General features: G+C 43.9%; 1 protein-coding gene across 1 annotated transcript in view; it reads right to left on the bottom strand.

The window, feature by feature from the left end:
* LOC311127729 (calcium-activated potassium channel subunit alpha-1a-like) overlaps positions 1–22268 on the bottom strand; it is a gene marked incomplete at both ends in the record, with an annotated part of 208256 nt that overhangs the window by 90796 nt on the left and 95192 nt on the right. Inside the window, 1 exon segment of the mRNA XM_084159598.1 lies at positions 405–466. Coding sequence (XP_084015724.1) covers positions 405–466 — 62 coding nt within the window.

The raw sequence follows: 22268 nt of genomic DNA, 5'->3' as shown, positions 1-22268 counted from the left end.
TTTTGTGTGTATACGTGATTTTGAATTTACAGGAAACCACAACCATAACTACCATAATATGCCACATCTACAGTTACATTTGTATTATCCACTTTGCAGGCCATCAAAAAGGTTTAATATGTGTAAGGAGCATCTATTTTGTTTCAGATATCATATTACAGCATCTTTATAAACCAGGTTATAACCTCATTACCACATTCCTCCTCTAGTCCACCTCTACCACATCTTTCGCCAGATTAGATTTGGATCCCATTGACAAAAATATAATCTCATTGTTTAGTAGAGCTCTGTTGTCACAGTGTAATAGCTTCCGGTAGATTATCATAACAAAAAGCATTATATACTGTAACTGTAAAGTATACTGTAGGTTACAGCTGTAATGTGGTGTAAAAAGGAATACTTACTCAGAGGAATCTATGAAGTATATTACAAGGGCTCCGATGCTGAGGGCAAAGACAAGCACCACCTGAAAAAGAGAGAGAGGAGAGATACAGTGAAGCCTTGAGCCTAGTCATGTAGCTAGCACAACAACAAAACAAAGGCATTGAGTGACACCCTCTCTCTCGCTCTGTCTGTCTAATAGGGGAGAGCCTTTTGAAAAAATTGAACATTTGTCTATTTAAAGCCTGGTCCCAGATGTGTTAGTGCTGTTTACCAACTTTTATGGTTGAGGTTATGCCTAGTGTTCGGCATTACAAGGATCATGGGAGTTGACTAAACAACACAAACAAATATAGGCTCACATTGGGAGAGACTACAGGTTAAAATCTACAGAAATCGCTCCGCCATAGTTTGCCTAATTTCAGTTTATGTAACAAAACAAGCAAGTATACTTAAGCAATAACGCCCGAGGGGGTGTGGTATATGGCCAATATACCACGGCTAAGGGCTGTTCTTAAGCACGACGCAAAGCGGAGTGCCTGGACACAGCCCTTAGCCGTGGTATATTGGCCATATGCAGTGCATTCGGAAAGTATTCAGACCCCTTCCATTTTTCCACATTTTGTTACGTTACAGACTTATTCTAAAATTGATTAAATAGTTTTTTTCCATCAATCTACACACAATATCCCATAATGACAAAGCAAAAACAGATTTTTAGAAATTTGTTTGAAGGTGGTGTACAAAACAAAGTAAAAGACGCAAAAAACAAAACTTAAGAATGGGAAGCACAGAAATAGCTCACATAGAACAGATCTACCGCTTTTTAGACTTGCTTTCAATGAGAATGACAGATCTATAAACACACATTTCTATGTGAATTTGGTCGGGTTCGCCCAAAAAGTTACATATTGCAGCTTTAACAAACGCATGCAGATCCATGGTGTTAGAGAACAAGTTCTGATTAGTTCACAAATGATAGCCCTGCGCTGGAACTTAATCAGAGTGCTGTAAGTGTGAGTGGTCTGGGGTAACCAGGCTAAACTTAAAATCAGTCTGTGTCCCAAACGGCACCTTATTCCCTATATAAAGCACTGGGAAAAAAACAGCATAGACCAGCTGTGTTTTCGCTGGTGACCAGGCTTCGCTGTGTTTTGGACACTAGTCACTAGCATATGCTGGTCACCCGCAAAACCAGCATCAAGTCACATTATGCTGGCTTGCAAAGTGGAATCCAGCCTGAGTGGGGATTTCCAACAATTTGAACTTTTATTCACCCACAATCTGCATTCAGATTGACTGCCAGGGTAAGACATATTTCTAAATGTGACTAGCTAAACCATCTGGAACAACCATTTCAGTAACAGGTGCATTAAGTTCAACCAACTAATGATGGGTGTGGTTTTTCAGACCAGCTTGACCAGCGAGCTCGACCATGCTGGACCAGCGTGCGAAACAATTCTTTTTTATTGAGAGGTTCTTTGTCAGGGGTGAGGTAGTGATGTTATGCTTGATACCGGAGCTCCGAGGCAGGAGTCAAAATTTCTAAGCAGTTTATTTCGAAGCAGTGTGCTGATGCTTGTATCAGTTGATCAGAAGCACATGATCAATGGCGTCCAAAGCTTTGTTTCGTCGAACAACCACCTGATTGGTTTGGTATTGGTTCCGGTAGCAGACAAAAAGGCTACGCTGCGGCGTGTACGACGTCATCTAGAATAATTTGGTTGTTCTAAATTCGTTTGACCACCAGGTGCCACTAGTGTACACTGTGTTGATCAAAGCCAGAAGTAATGAACCTATTTGACACAATTGGCTGGAAATGCTCAATGCTTCAGAAAGCTTTGTTTCCCCATCACTAGGTTGAGGGTGATGTGTAACTTTTCTTTTTGCATATCAGGAAGGGTTCTTTACTGCTGTGATGGTTGTGAAGGACCATCCTGTTCTTTCCCTCTCCATGTTTGCATTTATGCCATGAAATGCTACACTGTTAAAAAGTTATAATTTAATTAAATGTTTACCCTATTTATCTATGGCAAATATACTTATATGTTTCCCCTTTCATCTGTGTCTGGTGTTAGCTAATTACTGGCTAGCTAGGTCTTCAGCCAGCATGGAACAAAAGGGGGGGAAAGGGTCGTTCAAAACTCAGACCCAGTTGTCAATTCAACACATCCGTCAGTGCTGCTGTGAAATGCATCACAAGAGACATGTCAAACAGGAGATGTATATATCATTGATGCAATTTCAACATTTTTTGAGTTACTTTGTGTATCACCAAATTAGCTTGAGAGGATTTTACTGCAACACTGCATCCAAGTTGCTTGACAAAGGTGTTTCAAAAAGCTGTCAGTCAAGGAAAGCTCATGAATATATATTGGCGACCGAAGTCAGCTTGCAGTCGCCTGGCCCGCCACAAGGAGTTGCTAGAGCGTGATGGGACAAGGAAATCCCAGCCGGCCAAACCCTCCCCTACCCTGGACGACGCTGGGCCAATTGTGCGCCGCCCCATGGGTCTCCCGGTCGCGGCCGGCTACGACAGAGCCTGGATTCGAACCAGGATCTCTGAATTATTTTCTATTGGTTTGATTCCAACATATAAGCTCAATCAAGCACCAATTTAGTATTTGAACACACCTCTGACATGCCACATTTTACATAATGTTATACGAAGTAGCAGTGACCCTGCCTGCCTTTGTCTATTTAGTGAATGACAGCCTGAACCAGCAGCAGCCCTGGTCATCCATAATAGATTAGTAGCTCAGAACTCATTAATTTCCATGATGATCTGACATTGTATTGTCAGTGATGTCTCCCATGATGAGAAAACACCTTCATGTATTTTTTAATTTCCCGTCCTTGGCTTCCTTTTTAAAATCAGAGCTGGGGACCTATCTAAGTTAGAAAAAATGGCAGCCAGAGACAACGCCCCCAGGACCATACAATTACCCAATTGTCAATTACAACCAATAAACTGGTTCTACAATGTAAAAGGCAATTTCCACATTCATTGTTACATCGGTACATTCGTCTTAATCAGACGTAATTCTTTTTTATGATATTTCAACACCACACATACATGATGGAACAATCATTTTCTCTTACTCAACGTTCTAACTCCAAAGCATTCTATGCGCACTGAGGCACGTGTACGCTCCTATTACACACAACAAAAATGACAGAGACATAGGACACAGACACACGGAACTATGACATAACCCGGGAAATATGAACAAAGGAAACCATACATTGAATTAAATAAACAGAATTTCTACCTCATTAATCTTGCGAACGTTCATGTGCACTATAAAGTAAGAAATCGTTGTCTACATGAAAATGTGTCGTAGGCCTATCAAACATGAAACAGACGGTACGCGGATGGAATGATAAAACGCTATTAATTATTTTAGTATTAAATGGAATATAGATTTACCACATAGGGCCTATGCATTTAAACGTGTGAAAGCAACCGCAAACATTTCAGCAAGAGAAAAAAAACTCTCCACTGGCAGGAGTTCAGAGAGCGCAAATGAAGAGAGTCCTCGTCACAGTAATAATTCATTTTAACAAATTCCAAATGCAAGCGTCATAAGTAAATTATCAATTTCAAGCAATTGTTAGGCGTACATAGCAAAATACCAGTAGGCCTATGCTAGTAATTGTTGCCCCATTGCTGGTGAGCTTGCAAAGTAAACAGTTATGTTTAGAGCTGCATATTTAATTATGGCAATCCTCTCTCCCTACAATTTGACATTTACGCTGCACCCGATCCTATAGCTGTACAGCAATTAGCAATCTGATCGCCAGCTCACCCGACCTGTGTTGATTGACAGTTTGCTGGTGCAATCAGAGTGCCGAGTGTGTGTTTCACTAGCTAATCTGTTGCAATTTTTTATAGTTTTTTACAAGGGCAATGCTGCGGCTACTGTCTCTGGCTGCGTGAGTAATCCACGGAGATGCCACAAAATGAGTGACAAAACATTACAAAACCTGGCCAGATCATTTCAAGTCATTACATTTACAAGTCATCAGCCTCAAGTCAAAGTTGAGTCCCGAGGCTCCAAGTCAAGTCTCAAGTTATTTTATTTTCGATCAAGTCATCAAATTTGTGACACGGGTCAGATGGAGTCCATGTCATGTGACTCGAGTCTACAACTCTGCTACACATGCTGGTATTTTGTACTACAAAATCAGACTGATTTGCACAAAATGTTCTGTATGAGGAAACATTTCTATTCAATGCGGATGTATAGGCTACAATGCTTTCTACTTGCTCTAGTTTACAGACAATTCCAAAACCATAAGAAAGACAAGGTGTGCGTCCCAAATGGCACCCAATTCCAGGGCCCCTGGTCAAAAGTAGTGCACTATATAGGGAAAAGGGTGCCATTTGGGGCAGAGCCTAGATGTACTGTATCCCCTACACCATGATTCAAAACACATGCAGAGCATTGAGACACACTCACGTTCATAAATAAACACCTACGCCCTATTATCCTGAATTAAACCCCTTGGTAGGTTTGACTTGCCCATTTTGAAATGATCCTTTCGCTATGATAAGGCTTTCCTCAATAGAGCCCTGATAACTCCTCCAGTCAGAAATTGGTGAACACACCCACACGCACGCACACACAGCACACTCATGTAGCCTCTGGGTCTGTGTGAGATATGACTCTAGGCCCACTCTGTATTAATGACAAGCAGGGAAACGACAGGGAAACGACAGGGAAACGACAGGGGAAACGACAGGGAAACAACATGGAAAAGACAGGGAACAGGCAAGGGAAGACAGAAAAGAAAGGGAAAAGACAGGAAACTGAAAAGACAGGAAACAGGGAAAAGACAGAGAAAAGACCGGGAAATAACATGGAAAAGACAGGGAATATGGAAGAAAAAAAAACAGGGAACAGGGAAAAGACAGGGAACCCAGAAAAGACAGAGCACAGGAAAAATAAAGGGAAATAACAGTGAACAGGGAAATAACAGGGAAAAGACAGGAAACAGGGAAAAGACAGGAAACAGGGTAAAAACAGGGAAAAAACGGAACAGGGGAAAGAGAGGGAACTGAGAAAAGACAGGGAAAAGAACAGGGTAAAGACAGGGAACTAACAGGGAAAGACAGGGAACTAACAGGGAAAAGACAAGGAAATAATGGAAAAGACAGGGAACAGGGAAAAGACAGGAAACTGGGGAAAAGACAGAGAAAAGACAGTAAACTGGGTGAAAGACAGGAAACTGGGTGAAAGACAGGGAACAGGGAAAAGACAGGGAACAGGGAAGGAACAGGAAAGGAACAGGGAAAAGACATGGAAAAGGGAAAAGACAGGGAAAAGACAGGGAACATGGAAAAGACAGGGAACCTGGAAAGTGGTCCTCTGGTCCACTGTAGCTCAGCTGGTAGAGCATGGCGCTTGTAACGCCAGGGTAGTGGGTTCGATCCCCGGGACCACCCATACACAAAAATGTATTCACGCATGACTGTAAGTCGCTTTGGATAAAAGCGTCTGCTAAATGGCATATTATTATTATTATTTTGGAAAGAACAGGGAAAAGACAGGGAACTGGGAAAAAGACAGGGAACTGGGAAAAGACAGGGAACTGGGAAAAGACAGGGAACTGGGAAAAGACAGGGCACTAATAGGGATAAGACAGGGAAAGGACAGGTAAATAATAGGGAAAAGACAGGGAACAGGGAAGGAACAGGACAGGAACAGGGAAAAGACAGTGAAGAGGGAAAGAACAGGGAACAGGGAAAAGACAGGGAACAGGAAAGACAGGGAACAGGGAAAGAACAGGGAACAGGGAAAAAACAGGGAACGGGAAAAAAACAGGGAAAAGACAGGGAACAGGGAAAAAACAGGATAAAGACAGGGAACAGGTGTACAGCAATTAGCAATCTGATCGCCAGCTGTGAATAGGCATGGGAAGACGGAAAAGAAAGGGAAAAGACAGGAAACTGAAAAGACAGGAAACAGGGAAACGACAGGGAAATGACAGGGAACCCAGAAAAGACAGGGAAATAACATGGAAAAGACAGGGAACAGGGAAGGGAAGAGGGAAAAGACGGGGAAAAGACAGGGACCTAACAGGGAAAAGACAGGGACCTAACAGGGAAAAGACAGGGAACTAACAGGGAAAAGACAGGGAACTAACAAGGAAAAGACAGGGAACTAACAAGGAAGAAACAGGGAACTAACAAGGAAGAAACCGGGAACTAACGGAAAAGACAGGGAACTGGGAAATAAGAAGGAAAAGACAGGTAACTGAAAAGACAGGAAACAGGGAAAAGACAGGAAACAGGGTCAAAACAGGGAAAAAACGGAACAGGGGAAAGACAGGGAAATTTGAAAAGAACAGGGTAAAGAAAGGGAACTAACAGGGAAAAGACAGGGAACAGGGAAAAGACAGGGAACATGGAAAAGACAGGGAAAAGACAGGAAACAGGGAAAAGACAGGGAACAGGGAAAAGACAGGAAACAGGGAAAATACAGGAAACAGGGAAAAGACAGGGAAAAGACAGGAAACAGGGAAAAGACAGGCAAATAACATGGAAAATACAGGGAACAGGCAAGGGAAGAGGGAAAAGACAGGGAAAAGACAGGAAACAGGGGAAAAGACAGGGAACTAACAGGGAAAAGACGGGGAAAAGACAAGGACCTAACGGGGAAAAGACGGGGAAAAGACGGGGAAGACACAGGGAACTAACAGGGAAAAGACAGGGAAATAACGGAAAAGACAGGAAACTGAAAAGACAGGAAACAGGGAAAATACAGAAAAGACTGGGAAAAGACTGGGAAATAACAGGGAACAGGGAAACGACAAGGAACCTATAAAAGAAAGGGAAATAACATGGAAAAAAACAGGGAATAGGCATGGGAAGACGGAAAAGAAAGGGAAAAGACAGGAAACAGGGAAACGACAGGGAACCTGGAAAGAACAGGGAAAAGACAGGGAACTCTGAAAAAGACAGGGAACTGGGAAAAGACAGGAAACAGGGAAAAGACAGGCAAATAACATGGAAAAGACAGGGAACAGGCAAGGGAAGAGGGAAAAGACAGGGAAAAGACAGGAAACAGGGGAAAAGACAGGGAACTAACAGGGAAAAGACGGGGAAAAGACAAGGACCTAACGGGGAAAAGACGGGGAAAAGACGGGGAAGACACAGGGAACTAACAGGGAAAAGACAGGGAAATAACGGAAAAGACAGGAAACTGAAAAGACAGGAAACAGGGAAAAATATAGAAAAGACTGGGAAAAGACTGGGAAATAACAGGGAACAGGGAAACGACAAGGAACCTAGAAAAGAAAGGGAAATAACATGGAAAAAAACAGGGAATAGGCATGGGAAGACGGAAAAGAAAGGGAAAAGACAGGAAACAGGGAAACGACAGGAAACCTGGAAAATAAAGGGAAATAACATGGAAAAAAACAGGGAATAGGCATGGGAAGACGGAAAAGAAAGGGAAAAGACAGGAAACAGGGAAACGACAAGGAACCTAGAAAAGAAAGGGAAATAACATGGAAAAAAACAGGGAATAGGCATGGGAAGACGGAAAAGAAAGGGAAAAGACAGGAAACAGGGAAACGACAGGGAACCTGGAAAGAACAGGGAAAAGACAGGGAACTCGGAAAAAGACAGGGAACTGGGAAAAGACAGGGAACTGGGAAAAGACAGGGCACTAACAGGGATAAGACAGGAAAAGGACAGGTAAATAATAGGGAAAAGACAGGGAACAGGGAAGGAACAGGACAGGAACAGGGAAAATACAGTGAAGAGGGAAAGAACAGGGAACAGGGAAAAGACAGGGAACAGGGAAAGAACAGGGAACAGGGAAAGAACAGGGAAAAAACAGGGAACGGGAAAAAAACTGGGAAAAGACAGGGAACAGGGAAAAAAACTGGATAAAGACAGGGAACAGGTGTACAGCAATTAGCAATCTGATCGCCAGCTGTGAATAGGCATGGGAAGACGGAAAAGAAAGGGAAAAGACAGGAAACTGAAAAGACAGGAAACAGGGTAACGACAGGGAAATGACAGGGAACCTAGAAAAGACAGGGAAATAACATGGAAAAGACAGGGAACAGGGAAGGGAAGAGGGAAAAGACGGGGAAAAGACAGGGACCTAACAGGGAAAAGACAGGGACCTAACAGGGAAAAGACAGGGAACTAACAGGGAAAAGACAGGGAACTAACAGGGAAAAGACAGGGAACTGACAGGGAAAAGACAGGGAACTGACAGGGAAAAGACAGGGAACTGACAAGGAAGACACAGGGAACTAACAAGGAAGAAACAGGGAACTAACAAGGAAGAAACAGGGAACTAACGGAAAAGACAGGGAACTGGGAAATAAGAAGGAAAAGGCAGGAAACTGAAAAGACAGGAAACAGGGTCAAAACAGGGGAAAAACGGAACAGGGGAAAGACAGGGAAATGAGAAAAGAACAGGGTAAAGAAAGGGAACTAACAGGGAAAAGACAGGGAACAGGGAAAAGAACAGGGTAAAGACAGGGAACAGGGAAAAGAACAGGGTAAAGACAGGGAACAGGGAAAATAACAGGGTAAAGACAGGGAACAGGGAAAAGACAGGGTAAAAACAGGGGAAAGACAGGGAACAAGGAAAAGGCAGGGGATGACAGGGAACAGGGAAAATACAGCGAACAGGAAAATAAAAGGGAAAAGATAAATAACAGGGAACGGGGAAATAACAGGGAAAAGACAGGGAACAGGGAAAAGACAGGAAACTGGGGAAAAGACAGGGAAAAAACTGGAAACTGGGTGAAAGACAGGGAACAGGGAAAAGACAGGCACTAACAGGGATAAGACGGGGAAGGGACAGGGAAAAGACAGGGAACAGGGAAGGAACAGGAAAGGAACAGGGAAAAGGGAACAGGGAAAAGACAGGGAAAAGACAGGGAACATGGAAAAGACAGGGAAACTGGAAAGAACAGGGAAAAGACAGGGAATAGGGAAAAGACAAGGAACAGGGAAAAGACAGGGAACAGGGAAAAGACAGGGAACCGGGAAATGACAGGGAAAAGGGAAAGAACAGGGAACAGGGAAAAGACAGGGAGCAGGGAAAAGACAGGGAAAGGACAGGTAAATAATAGGGAAAAGACAGGGAACAGGGAAGGAACAGGAAAGGAACAGGGAAAAGACAGGGAACTAACAGGGAACGGACAGGGAAAAGACAGGGAAAAGACAGGGAACTAACAGGGAAAAGAGGGGGAACAGGGAAAAGACGGGGAACAGGGAAAAGACGGGGAAAGGACAGGTAAATAATAGGGAAAAGACAGGGAACAGAGGAATAACAGGGATAAGACAGGGAATAGGGAAAGAACAGGGAAAAGACAGGGAACAGGGAAAAGACAGGGCACAGGGAAATAACAGGGAAAAGACGGAACAGGGAAAAGACAGTGAACAGGAAAATAAAAAGGAAAAGATAAATAACAGGGAACAGGGAAATAACAGGGTAAAGACAGGGAACAGGGAAAAGACAGGGAAAGGACAGGGAAATAACAGGGAAAAGACAGGGACCAGTGAAGGAACAGGAAAGGAACAGGGAAAAGACATGGAAAAGGGAACATGGAAAAGACAAGGAACAGGGAAAAGACAGTGAAAAGGGAAAAAAACAGGGAACAGGGAAATGACAGGGAACAGGAAAAAAACAGGGAAAAGACAAGGAACAGGGAAAAAAACTGGATAAAGACAGGGAACAGGTGTACAGCAATTAGCAATCTGATCGCCAGCTGTGAATAGGCATGGGAAGACGGAAAAGAAAGGGAAAAGACAGGAAACTGAAAAGACAGGAAACAGGGAAACGACAGGGAAATGACAGGGAACCTAGAAAAGACAGGGAAATAACATGGAAAAGACAGGGAACAGGGAAGGGAAGAGGGAAAAGACGGGGAAAAGACAGGGACCTAACAGGGAAAAGACAGGGACCTAACAGGGAAAAGACAGGAAACTAACAGGGAAAAGACAGGGAACTAACAGGGAAAAGACAGGGAACTGACAGGGAAAAGACAGGGAACTGACAGGGAAAAGACAGGGAACTGACAAGGAAGACACAGGGAACTAACAAGGAAGAAACAGGGAACTAACAAGGAAGAAACAGGGAACTAACGGAAAAGACAGGGAACTGGGAAATAAGAAGGAAAAGACAGGAAACTGAAAAGACAGGAAACAGGGTCAAAACAGGGGAAAAACGGAACAGGGGAAAGACAGGGAAATGAGAAAAGAACAGGGTAAAGAAAGGGAACTAACAGGGAAAAGACAGGGAACAGGATAAAGACAGGGAACAGGGAAAAGACAGGGAACAGGGAAAAGAACAGGGTAAAGACAGGGAACAGGGAAAAGACAGGGCAAAAACAGGGGAAAGACAGGGAACAAGGAAAAGACAGGGGATGACAGGGAACAGGGAAAATACAGCGAACAGGAAAATAAAAGGGAAAAGATAAATAACAGGGAACGGGGAAATAACAGGGAAAGGACAGGGAACAGGGAAAAGACAGGGAAAAAAACTGGAAACTGGGTGAAAGACAGGGAACAGGGAAAAGACAGGCACTAACAGGGATAAGACAGGGAAAGGACAGGGAAAAGACAGGGAACAGGGAAGGAACAGGAAGGGAACAGGGAAAAGGGAACAGGGAAAAGACAGGGAAAAGACAGGGAACATGGAAAAGACAGGGAAACTGGAAAGAACAGGGAAAAGACAGGGAACAGGGAAAAGACAGGGAACAGGGAAAAGACAGGGAACCGGGAAATGACAGGGAAAAGGGAAAGAACAGGGAACAGGGAAAAGACAGGGAGCAGGGAAAAGACAGGGAAAGGACAGGTAAATAATAGGGAAAAGACAGGGAACAGGGAAGGAACATGAAAGGAACAGGGAAAAGACAGGGAACTAACAGGGAACGGACAGGGAAAAGACAGGGAAAAGACAGGGAACTAACAGGGAAAAGAGGGGGAACAGGGAAAAGACGGGGAAAGGACAGGTAAATAATAGGGAAAAGACAGGGAACAGGAAAGGAACAGGGAAAAGACAGGGAACTAACAGGGAAAAGACAGGGAAAGAACAGGGAAAAGACAGGAAACAGGGAAAAGACAGGAAACAGGGAAAAGACAGGGAACTAACACAGAAAATACAGGGGAAATAACAGGGAAAATACAGGGAACTAACAGGGAAAAGACAGGGAACAGGGAAATAAGAAGGAAAAGACCGGGAAAGAACAGGGAACAGAAAAAAGACAGGGAATATGGAAAAAAACAGGGAACATGGAAAAGACAGGGAACCTAGAAAAGACAGAACAGGGAAAATAAAGGGAAATAACAGTGAACAGGGAAGAAACAGGAAAGGAACAGGGAAAAGGGAAATAACAGGGAATAGACAGGGAACAGACAGGGAAAAGACAGGGAACAGGGAAAGAACAGAGAACAGGGCAAAGACAGGGAAATAACAGGGTACAGGGGAAATACAGGAAACATGGAAAAGACAAGGAACGGGGAAAAGACAGGGAACCAAGAAAAGACAGGAAACAGGCAAAGAACAGGGAAAAGACAAGGAACCTATAAAAGACAGGGAAAAAACAGGAAACAGGGAAAGAACAGGGAAAAGACAAGGAACCTATAAAAGACAGGGAAAAAACAGGGATAAGACAGGGAACAGGGAAAAGACAGGGAACAGGGAAAATACAGGGAACAGGGAAAATAACAGGGTAAAGACAGGGAACAGGGAAAAGACAGGGAACAGGGGAAAAAAACAGGGGAAAGACAGGAAACAGGGAAAAGACAGGGAACAGGGAAAATAACAGGGTAAAGACAGGGAACAGGGAAAAGACAGGGAACATGGAAAAGACAGGGAACCTGGAAAGAACAGGGAAAAGACAGGGAAAAGACAGGAAACCGGGAAATGACAGGGAAAAGACAAGAAACAGGGAAGAGACAGGGAACAAGGAAAAGACAGGGAGCAGGGACATAATAGGGAAAAGACAGGAAACAGGGAAAAGACAGGGAACAGGGAAAAGACAGGTAAATAATAGGGAAAAGACAGGGAACAGGGAAGAAATAGGAAAGGAACAGGGAAAAGACAGGGAACATGGAAAGAACAGGGAAATAACAGGGTACAGGGGAAATACAGGAAACATGGAAAGACAGGGAAAAGACAGGGAACGGGGAAAAGACAGGGAACCAAGAAAAGACAGGGAAAAAACAGGAAACAGAGGAATAACAGGGATAAGACAGGGAATAGGGAAATAACAGGGAAAAGACAGGGAACAGGGAAAAGACAGGGCACAGGAAAATAAAAGGGAAAATATAAATAACAGGGAACAGGGAAATAACAGGGAAAAGACAGGGAACAGGGAAAAGACAGGAAACTGGGGAAAAGACAGGGAAAAAACAGGAAACTGGGTGAAAGACAGGGAACAGGGAAAAGACAGGCACTAACAGGGATAAGACGGGGAAAGGACAGGGAAAAGACAGGGAACAGGGAAGGAACAGGAAAGGAACAGGGAAAAGACAGGGAAAAGACAGGGAACATGGAAAAGACAGGGAAACTGGAAAGAACAGGGAAAAGACAGGGAACATGGAAAAGACAGGGAACAGGGAAATAACAGGGAACTGGGAAAAGACAGGGAACTGGGAAAAGACAGGGAACAGGGAAAATACAGGGCACTAACAGGGAAAAGACAGGGAACAGTGAAGGAACAGGACAGGATTAGGGAAAAGACAGTGAAGAGGGAAAGAACAGGGAACAGGGAAAAGACAGGGAACAGGGAAAAAACTGGATACAGACAGGGAACCTAGAAAAGACAAGGAACTGAGATAAGACAGGTAACTAACAGGGAAAAGACAGGTAACTAACAGGGAAAAGACAGGGAACTAACAGGGAAAAGACAGGGAACTAACAGGGAAAAGACAGGGAACTAACAGGGAAAAGACAGGGAACAGGGAAATAAGAAGGAAAAGACCGGGAAAGAACAGGGAACAGAAAAAAGACAGGGAATATGGAAAAGAAACAGGGAACAGGGAAAAGACAGGGACCTAGAAAAGACAGAGAACAGAGAAAAGAAAGGGAAATAACAGTGAACAGGGAAATAACAGGGAAAAGACAGGAAACAGGGAAAGACAGGAAACAGGGTAAAAAAGGAACAGGGGAAAAAACAGGGTAAAGACAGGGAACAGGGAAAAGACAGTGAAAAGGGAAAGAACAGGGAACAGGAAAAAAAACTGGGAACAGGGTAAAAAACTGGGTAAAGACAGGGAACAGGGAAAAGACAGGGAACAGGGAAAAGACAGGGAACATGGAAAAGACAGGGAACATGGAAAAGACAGGAAACCGGGAAATGACAGGGAAAAGACAGGAAACCGGGAAATGACAGGGAAAAGACAGGGAGCAGGGAAATAACAGGGAAAAGACAGGGAACGGGGAAAAGACAGGGAACAGGGAAAAGACAGGGCACTAACAGGGAAGGCACAGGACAGGAACAGGGAAAAGACAGTGAAGAGGGAAAGAACAGGGAAAAGACAGGGAACAGGGAAAGAATAGGGAAAAAACTGGGAACAGGAAAAAAACAGGGAAAAGACAGGGAACAGGGAAAAAAACAGGATAAAGACAGGAAATAGGGAACAGACAGGGAACCTAGAAAAGACAAGGAAATAACCGGGAAAAGACAAGGAACTGAGATAAGACAGGGAACAGGGAAATGACAGGGAAAAGACAAGAAACAGGGAAAAGACAGGGAACATGGAAATAACAGGGAAAGGACAGGGAACAGGGAAATTACAGGGAACAAGGAAAAGACAGGGAACAGGGAAAATAACAGGGTAAAGACAGGGAACAGGGAAAAGACAGGGAGCAGGGAAATAACAGGGAAAAGACAGGGAACAGGGAAAAGACAGGGCACTAACAGGGAAGGCACAGGACAGGAACAGGGAAAAGACAGTGAAGAGGGAAAGAACAGGGAAAAGACAGGGAACAGGGAAAGAACAGGGAAAAAACTGGGAACAGGAAAAAAACAGGGAAAAGACAGGGAACAGGGAAAAAACAGGATAAAGACAGGGAACAGGGAACAGACAGGGAACCTAGAAAAGACAAGGAAATAACCGGGAAAAGACAAGGAACTGAGATAAGACAGGGAAAAGAACAGGGTAAAGACAGGGAACAGGGAAAAGACGGGGAACAGGGAAAAGACAGGGAACAGGGAAAATAACAGGGTAAAGACAGGAAACAGGGAAAAGACAGGGAACAGGGAAATGACAGGGAAAAGACAAGAAACAGGGAAAAGACAGGGAACAGGGAAAAGACAGGGAACATGGAAAAGACAGGAAACCGGGAAATGACAGGGAAAAGACGGGGAACAGGGAAAAGACAAGGAACAAGGAAAAGACAGGGAGCATGGAAATAACAGGGAAAATACAGGGAACAGGGAAAAGACAGGGAACAAGGAAAGAACAGGGAAAAAACAGGAAACAGAGGAATAACAGGGATAAGACAGGGAATAGGGAAATAACAGGGAAAAGACAGGGAACAGGGAAAAGACAGGGAACAGGGAAATAACAGGGAAAAGACAGGGAACAGGGAAAAGACAGGGAACAGGGAAAATAACAGGGTAAAGACAGGGAACAGGGAAAATAACAGGGTAAAGACAGGGAACAGGGAAAAGACAGGGAACCTGGAAAGAACAGGGAAAAAACAGGAAACAGAGGAATAACAGGGATAAGACAGGGAATAGGGAAAGAACAGGGAAACGACAGGGAACAGGGAAAAGACAGAGCACAGGGAAATAACAGGGAAAAGACAGAACAGGGAAAAGACAGCGAACAGGAAAATAAAAGGGAAAAGATAAATAACAGGGAACAGGGAAATAACAGGGTAAAGACAGGGAACAGGGAAAAGACAGGGAAAGGACAGGGAAATAACAGGGAAAAGACAGGGACCAGTGAAGGAACAGGAAAGGAACAGGGAAAAGACAGGGAACAGGGAAAAGACAGTGAAAAGGGAAAAAAACAGGGAACAGGGAAATGACAGGGAACAGGAAAAAAACAGGGAAAAGACAAGGAACAGGGAAAGAACAGGGTAAAGACAGGGAACAGGGAAAAGACAGGGAACAGGGAAAAGACAGGGAACTGGGAAAAGACAGAGAACAGGGAAATAACAGTGAACAGGGAAATAACAGGGAGAAGACAGGAAACAGGGAAAAGACAGGAAACAGGTTCAAAACAGGGAAAAAACGGAACAGGGGAAAAGACAGGGAAAAGACAGGGAACTAAAAGGGAAAAGACAGGGAACTAACAGGGAAAAGACAGGGAACAGGGAAATAACAGTGAAAAGAAATGGAACAGGGAAATAAGAAGGAAAAGACCGGGAACCGGGAAAAAGACTAGGAACCAGGAAAAAGACACGGAACGAACAAGGAAAAGACAGGGAAAAGACAGGGAACCTAGAAAAGACAAGGAAATAACCGGGAAAAGACAAGGAACTGAGATAAGACAGGGAAAAGAACAGGGTAAAGACAGGGAACAGGGAAAAGACGGGGAACAGGGAAAAGACAGGGAACAGGGAAAATAACAGGGTAAAGACAGGAAACAGGGAAAAAGACAGGGAACAGGGAAATGACAGGGAAAAGACAAGAAACAGGGAAAAGACAGGGAACAGGGAAAAGACAGGGAACAGGGAAAAGACAGGAAACCGGGAAATGACAGGGAAAAGACGGGGAACAGGGAAAAGACAAGGAACAAGGAAAAGACAGGGAGCATGGAAATAACAGGGAAAATACAGGGAACAGGGAAAAGACAGGGAACAAGGAAAGAACAGGGAAAAAACAGGAAACAGAGGAATAACAGGGATAAGACAGGGAATAGGGAAATAACAGGGAAAAGACAGGGAACAGGGAAAAGACAGGGAACAGGGAAATAACAGGGAAAAGACAGGGAACAGGGAAAAGACAGGGAACAGGGAAAATAACAGGGTAAAGACAGGGAACAGGGAAAATAACAGGGTAAAGACAGGGAACAGGGAAAAGACAGGGAACCTGGAAAGAACAGGGAAAAAACAGGAAACAGAGGAATAACAGGGATAAGACAGGGAATAGGGAAAGAACAGGGAAACGACAGGGAACAGGGAAAAGACAGAGCACAGGGAAATAACAGGGAAAAGACAGAACAGGGAAAAGACAGCGAACAGGAAAATAAAAGGGAAAAGATAAATAACAGGGAACAGGGAAATAACAGGGTAAAGACAGGGAACAGGGAAAAGACAGGGAAAGGACAGGGAAATAACAGGGAAAAGACAGGGACCAGTGAAGGAACAGGAAAGGAACAGGGAAAAGACAGGGAACAGGGAAAAGACAGTGAAAAGGGAAAAAAACAGGGAACAGGGAAATGACAGGGAACAGGAAAAAAACAGGGAAAAGACAAGGAACAGGGAAAGAACAGGGTAAAGACAGGGAACAGGGAAAAGACAGGGAACAGGGAAAAGACAGGGAACTGGGAAAAGACAGAGAACAGGGAAATAACAGTGAACAGGGAAATAACAGGGAGAAGACAGGAAACAGGGAAAAGACAGGAAACAGGTTCAAAACAGGGAAAAAACGGAACAGGGGAAAAGACAGGGAAAAGACAGGGAACTAAAAGGGAAAAGACAGGGAACTAACAGGGAAAAGACAGGGAACAGGGAAATAACAGTGAAAAGAAATGGAACAGGGAAATAAGAAGGAAAAGACCGGGAACCGGGAAAAAGACTAGGAACCAGGAAAAAGACACGGAACGAACAAGGAAAAGACAGGGAAAAGACAGGGAACCTAGAAAAGACAAGGAAATAACCGGGAAAAGACAAGGAACTGAGATAAGACAGGGAAAAGAACAGGGTAAAGACAGGGAACAGGGAAAAGACGGGGAACAGGGAAAAGACAGGGAACAGGGAAAATAACAGGGTAAAGACAGGAAACAGGGAAAAAGACAGGGAACAGGGAAATGACAGGGAAAAGACAAGAAACAGGGAAAAGACAGGGAACAGGGAAAAGACAGGGAACAGGGAAAAGACAGGAAACCGGGAAATGACAGGGAAAAGACGGGGAACAGGGAAAAGACAAGGAACAAGGAAAAGACAGGGAGCATGGAAATAACAGGGATAAGACAGGGAACAGGGAAAATACAGGGAACAAGGAAAGAACAGGGAAAAAACAGGAAACAGAGGAATAACAGGGATAAGACAGGGAATAGGGAAAGAACAGGGAAAAGACAGGGAACAGGGAAAAGACAGGGAACAGGGAAATAACAGGGAAAAGACGGAACAGGGAAAAGACAGGGAACAGGGAAAATAACAGGGTAAAGACAGGGAACAGGGAAAATAACAGGGTAAAGACAGGGAACAGGGAAAAGACAGGGAACCTGGAAAGAACAGGGAAAAAACAGGAAACAGAGGAATAACAGGGATAAGACAGGGAATAGGGAAAGAACAGGGAAAAGACAGGGAACAGGGAAAAGACAGGGCACATGGAAATAACAGGGAAAAGACGGAACAGGGAAAAGACAGGGAAAGGACAGGAAAATAAAAAGGAAAAGATAAATAACAGGGAACAGGGAAATAACAGGGTAAAGACAGGGAACAGGGAAAAGACAGGGAAAGGACAGGGAAATAACAGGGAAAAGACAGGGACCAGTGAAGGAACAGGAAAGGAACAGGGAAAAGACATGGAAAAGGGAACAGGGAAAAGACAGGGAACAGGGAAAAGACAGTGAAAAGGGAAAAAATCTGGGAACAGGGAAAAGACAAGGGAACCTAGAAAAGACAAGGGAACCTAGAAAAGACAGGGAAATAACAAGGAAAAGACAGGGAACAGGAAAAAAGACAGGGAACATGGAAAATACACGGAAATAACAGGGAAAAGACAGGGAACTAAGAAGGAAAATGACAAGGAACAAAGAAGGAAAAAGACCGGGAAGAAACCAGGAAAAAGACAGGGAAAAAAACGGGAAAAGACATGGAAATAACAGGGAAAAGACAGGGAACTAAAAGGGAAAAGACAGGGAAAAGACAGGGAACTAACAGGGAAAAGAAAGGGAACAGGGAAATAAGAAGGAAAAGACCGGAAACCAAGAAAAAGACCGGGAACCGGGAAAAAGACCGGGAACCGGGAAAAAGACCGGGAACAAGACCGGGAACTGGGAAAAAGACCGGGAACCGGGAAAAAGACCGGGAATCGGGAAAAAGACCGGGAATCGGGAAAAAGACAGGGAAAAAACCGGGGGAAAGACAGAGAAAAAAACAGGGGAAAACCAGGGAAAAAACCGGGGAAAAGACAGGGGAAAAAAACAGGGAAAAGACAAGGAACAGGGAAATAACAAGGAAAAGACCGGGAAAGAACAGGTAACAGAAAAAAGACAGGGAATATGAAAAAGAAAAAAGACAGGGAATATGAAAAAGAAAAAAAACTGGGAACAGGGGAAAGACAGAACAGGGAAAAGACAGGGAAAGGACAGGGAAATAAAAGGGAAAGACAGGAAACAGGGAAAAGACAAGGGAACCTAGAAAAGACAAGGGAACCTAGAAAAGACAGGGAAATAACAAGGAAAAGACAGGGAACAGGAAAAAAGACAGGGAACATGGAAAATATACGGAAATAACGGGGAAAAGACAGGGAACTAAGAAGGAAAATGACAAGGAACAAAGAAGGAAAAAGACCGGGAAGAAACCGGGAAAAAGACCGGGGGAAAAAAACGGGAAAAAGACAGGGAAAAAAACGGGGAAAAGACAGGGGGAAAAAATGGGGAAAAGACAGGGGAAAAAACGGGGAAAAGACAAGGGAAATAACAGGGAAAAGACAAGGCACAGGGAAATAATAAAGGAAAAAACAGGGTACAGGGAAATAACAAGGAAAAGACCGGGAAAGAACAGGTAACAGAAAAAAGACGGAATATGAAAAAGAAAAGAAAACTGGGAACAGGGAAAAGACAGGGAACCTAGAAAAGACAGAACAGGGAAAAGACAGGGAAAGGACAGGGAAATAACAGGGAAAGACGGGAGCAGGGAAAAGACAAGGGAACCTAGAAAAGACAAGGGTACCTAGAAAAGACAAGGGAACCTAGAAAAGACAGGGAAAAGACAGGGAACCTAGAAAAGACAGGGAAAAGACAGGTAACCTAAAAAAGAGAACCTAGAAAAGACAGGGAAAAGACAGGGAACCTAGAAAAGACAGGGGAATAACAAGGAAAAGACAGGGAATTAACAGGGAAAAAGACTAGGAACCAGGAAAAAGACTAGGAACCGGAATAAAAGACAGGGAACGAACAAGGAAAAGACAGGGAACATGGAAAGAACAGGGAAGCGACAGGAAACAGGGAAGAAAGACAGGGAAAAGAACAGGGAAAAGACAGGGCACATGGAAAGAACAGGGAAAAGACAGGAAACAGGGAAAAAAGACAGGGAAAAGAACAGGGTAAAGACAGGGAACAGGGAAAGGACAGGGAACAGGGAAAAGACAGGGAAGAGGGAAAGACAGGAAACAGGGAAAAGACAGGAAACAGGGAAAAGACAGTAAACAGGGAAAGACGGTAAAACAGGGAAAAAGACAGTAAACAGGGAAAAGAAAGGGAAAAGACAGGGAACATGGAAAAGACAGGGAACATGGAAAAGACAGGGAATAAGGAAAAGACAGGGAACCTGGAAAGAACAGGGAAAAGACAGGGAACATGGAAGAGACATGGAACTGGGAAATAACATGGAAAAAAGAACTGGGAAAAGATAGGGAAGAGACAGGGAAAAGAACAGGGTAAAGACAGGGTAAAGACAGGGAACAGGGAAAAGACAGGGAACAGGGAAAAGACATGGAACTAACAGGGAAAAGACAGGGCACAGGGAAAGAACAGGGAAAAGACAGGAAACAGGGAAAAAGGACAGGGAAAAGAACAGGGTAAAGACAGGGAACAGGGAAAAGACAGGGAACAGGGAAAAGACAGGGAAACAGGGAAAAGACAGTAAACAGGGAAAAGACAGGGAAAAGACAGGGAACATGGAAAAGACAGGGAACAGGGAAAAGACAGGGAACCTGGAAAGAACAGGGAAAAGACAGGGAACATGGAAGAGACATGGAACAGGGAAATAACATGGAAAAGACAGGGAACTGGGAAAAGACAGGGAAGAAACAGGGAACAGGGAAAAGACAGGGCACTAACAGGGATAAGACAGGGAAAGGACAGGTAAATAATAGGGAAAAGACAGGGAACAGGACAGGAACAGGGAAAAGACAGGGAACAGAGAAATAACAGGGAACAGGAAAAAGACAGGGAACAGGGAAAGAACAGGGAATGGGAAAAATGACAGGGAACAGCGAAAAAGACAGGGAACGGGAAAAAACCCAGAGAAAAGACAGGGAAAAAGACTAGGAACCAGGAAAAAGACTAAGAACCGGAAAAAAAGACAGGGAACGAACAAGGAAAATACAGGGGAACATGGAAAATATACGGAAATAACAGGGAAAAGACAGGGCACAGGGTAAAAAGAAAGGGAAAAGAACAGGGTAAAGACAGGAAACAGGGAAAAGACAGGAAACTGGGAAAATACAGTAAACTGGGAAAAGACAGTAAACTGGGAAAAGACAGTAAAAGACAGTAAACTGGGAAAAGACAGGGAACCTGGAAAGAACAGGGAAAAGACAGGGAACATGTAAGAGACATGGAACAGGGAAATAACAGGGAAAAGACAGGGAACTGGGAAAAGACAGGGAAGAGACAGGGAAAAGACAGGGAAAAGACAGGGAACCTGTAAAGAACAGGGAAAGGACAGGTAAATAATAGGGAAAAGACAGGGAACAGGACAGGAACAGGGAAAAGACAGGGAACAGAGAACAGGGAAATAACAGGGAAAAGTCAGGGAACAGGGAAATAACAGGGAACAGGAAAAAGACAGGGAACAGGGAAAGAAACAGAGAAAAGACAGGGAAAAAGACTAGGAACCAGGAAAAAGACTAGGAACCAGAAAAAAAAGACAGGGAACGACCAAGGAAAAGACAGGGAACATGGAAAATAGACGGAAATAACAGGGAAAAGACAGGGCACAGGGTAAAAAGAAAGGGAAAAGAACAGGGTAAATACAGGTAACAGGGAAAAGACAGGGCACAGGGAAATAACAGGGAAAAGACGGAACAGGGAAAAGACAGGGAAAGGACAGGAAAATAAAAAGGAAAAGATAAATAACAGGGAACAGGGAAATAACAGGGTAAAGACAGGGAACAGGGAAAAGACAGGGAAAGGACAGGGAAATAACAGGGAAAAGACAGGGACCAGTGAAGGAACAGGAAAGGAACAGGGAAAAGACATGGAAAAGGGAACAGGGAAAAGACAGGGAACAGGGAAAAGACAGTGAAAAGGGAAAAAATCTGGGAACAGGGAAAAGACAAGGGAAACTAGAAAAGACAAGGGAACCTAGAAAAGACAGGGAAATAACAAGGAAAAGACAGGGAACAGGAAAAAAGACAGGGAACATGGAAAATACACGGAAATAACAGGGAAAAGACAGGGAACTAAGAAGGAAAATGACAAGGAACAAAGAAGGAAAAAGACCGGGAAGAAACCAGGAAAAAGACAGGGAAAAAAACGGGAAAAGACATGGAAATAACAGGGAAAAGACAGGGAACTAAAAGGGAAAAGACAGGGAAAAGACAGGGAACTAACAGGGAAAAGAAAGGGAACAGGGAAATAAGAAGGAAAAGACCGGAAACCGAGAAAAAGACCGGGAACCGGGAAAAAGACCGGGAACCGGGAAAAAGACCGGGAACAAGACCGGGAACTGGGAAAAAGACCGGGAACCGGGAAAAAGACCCGGAATCGGGAAAAAGACCGGGAATCGGGAAAAAGACAGGGAAAAAACCGGGGGAAAGACAGAGAAAAAAACAGG

This window comes from Coregonus lavaretus, assembly GCF_964263955.1.
Source record: "Coregonus lavaretus genome assembly, chromosome: 1".
Taxonomy (NCBI): Eukaryota; Metazoa; Chordata; class Actinopteri; order Salmoniformes; family Salmonidae; genus Coregonus; species Coregonus lavaretus.
Note: the sequence above shows the minus strand (reverse complement) of the source record. Positions and strands in the feature narration are given on the sequence as shown.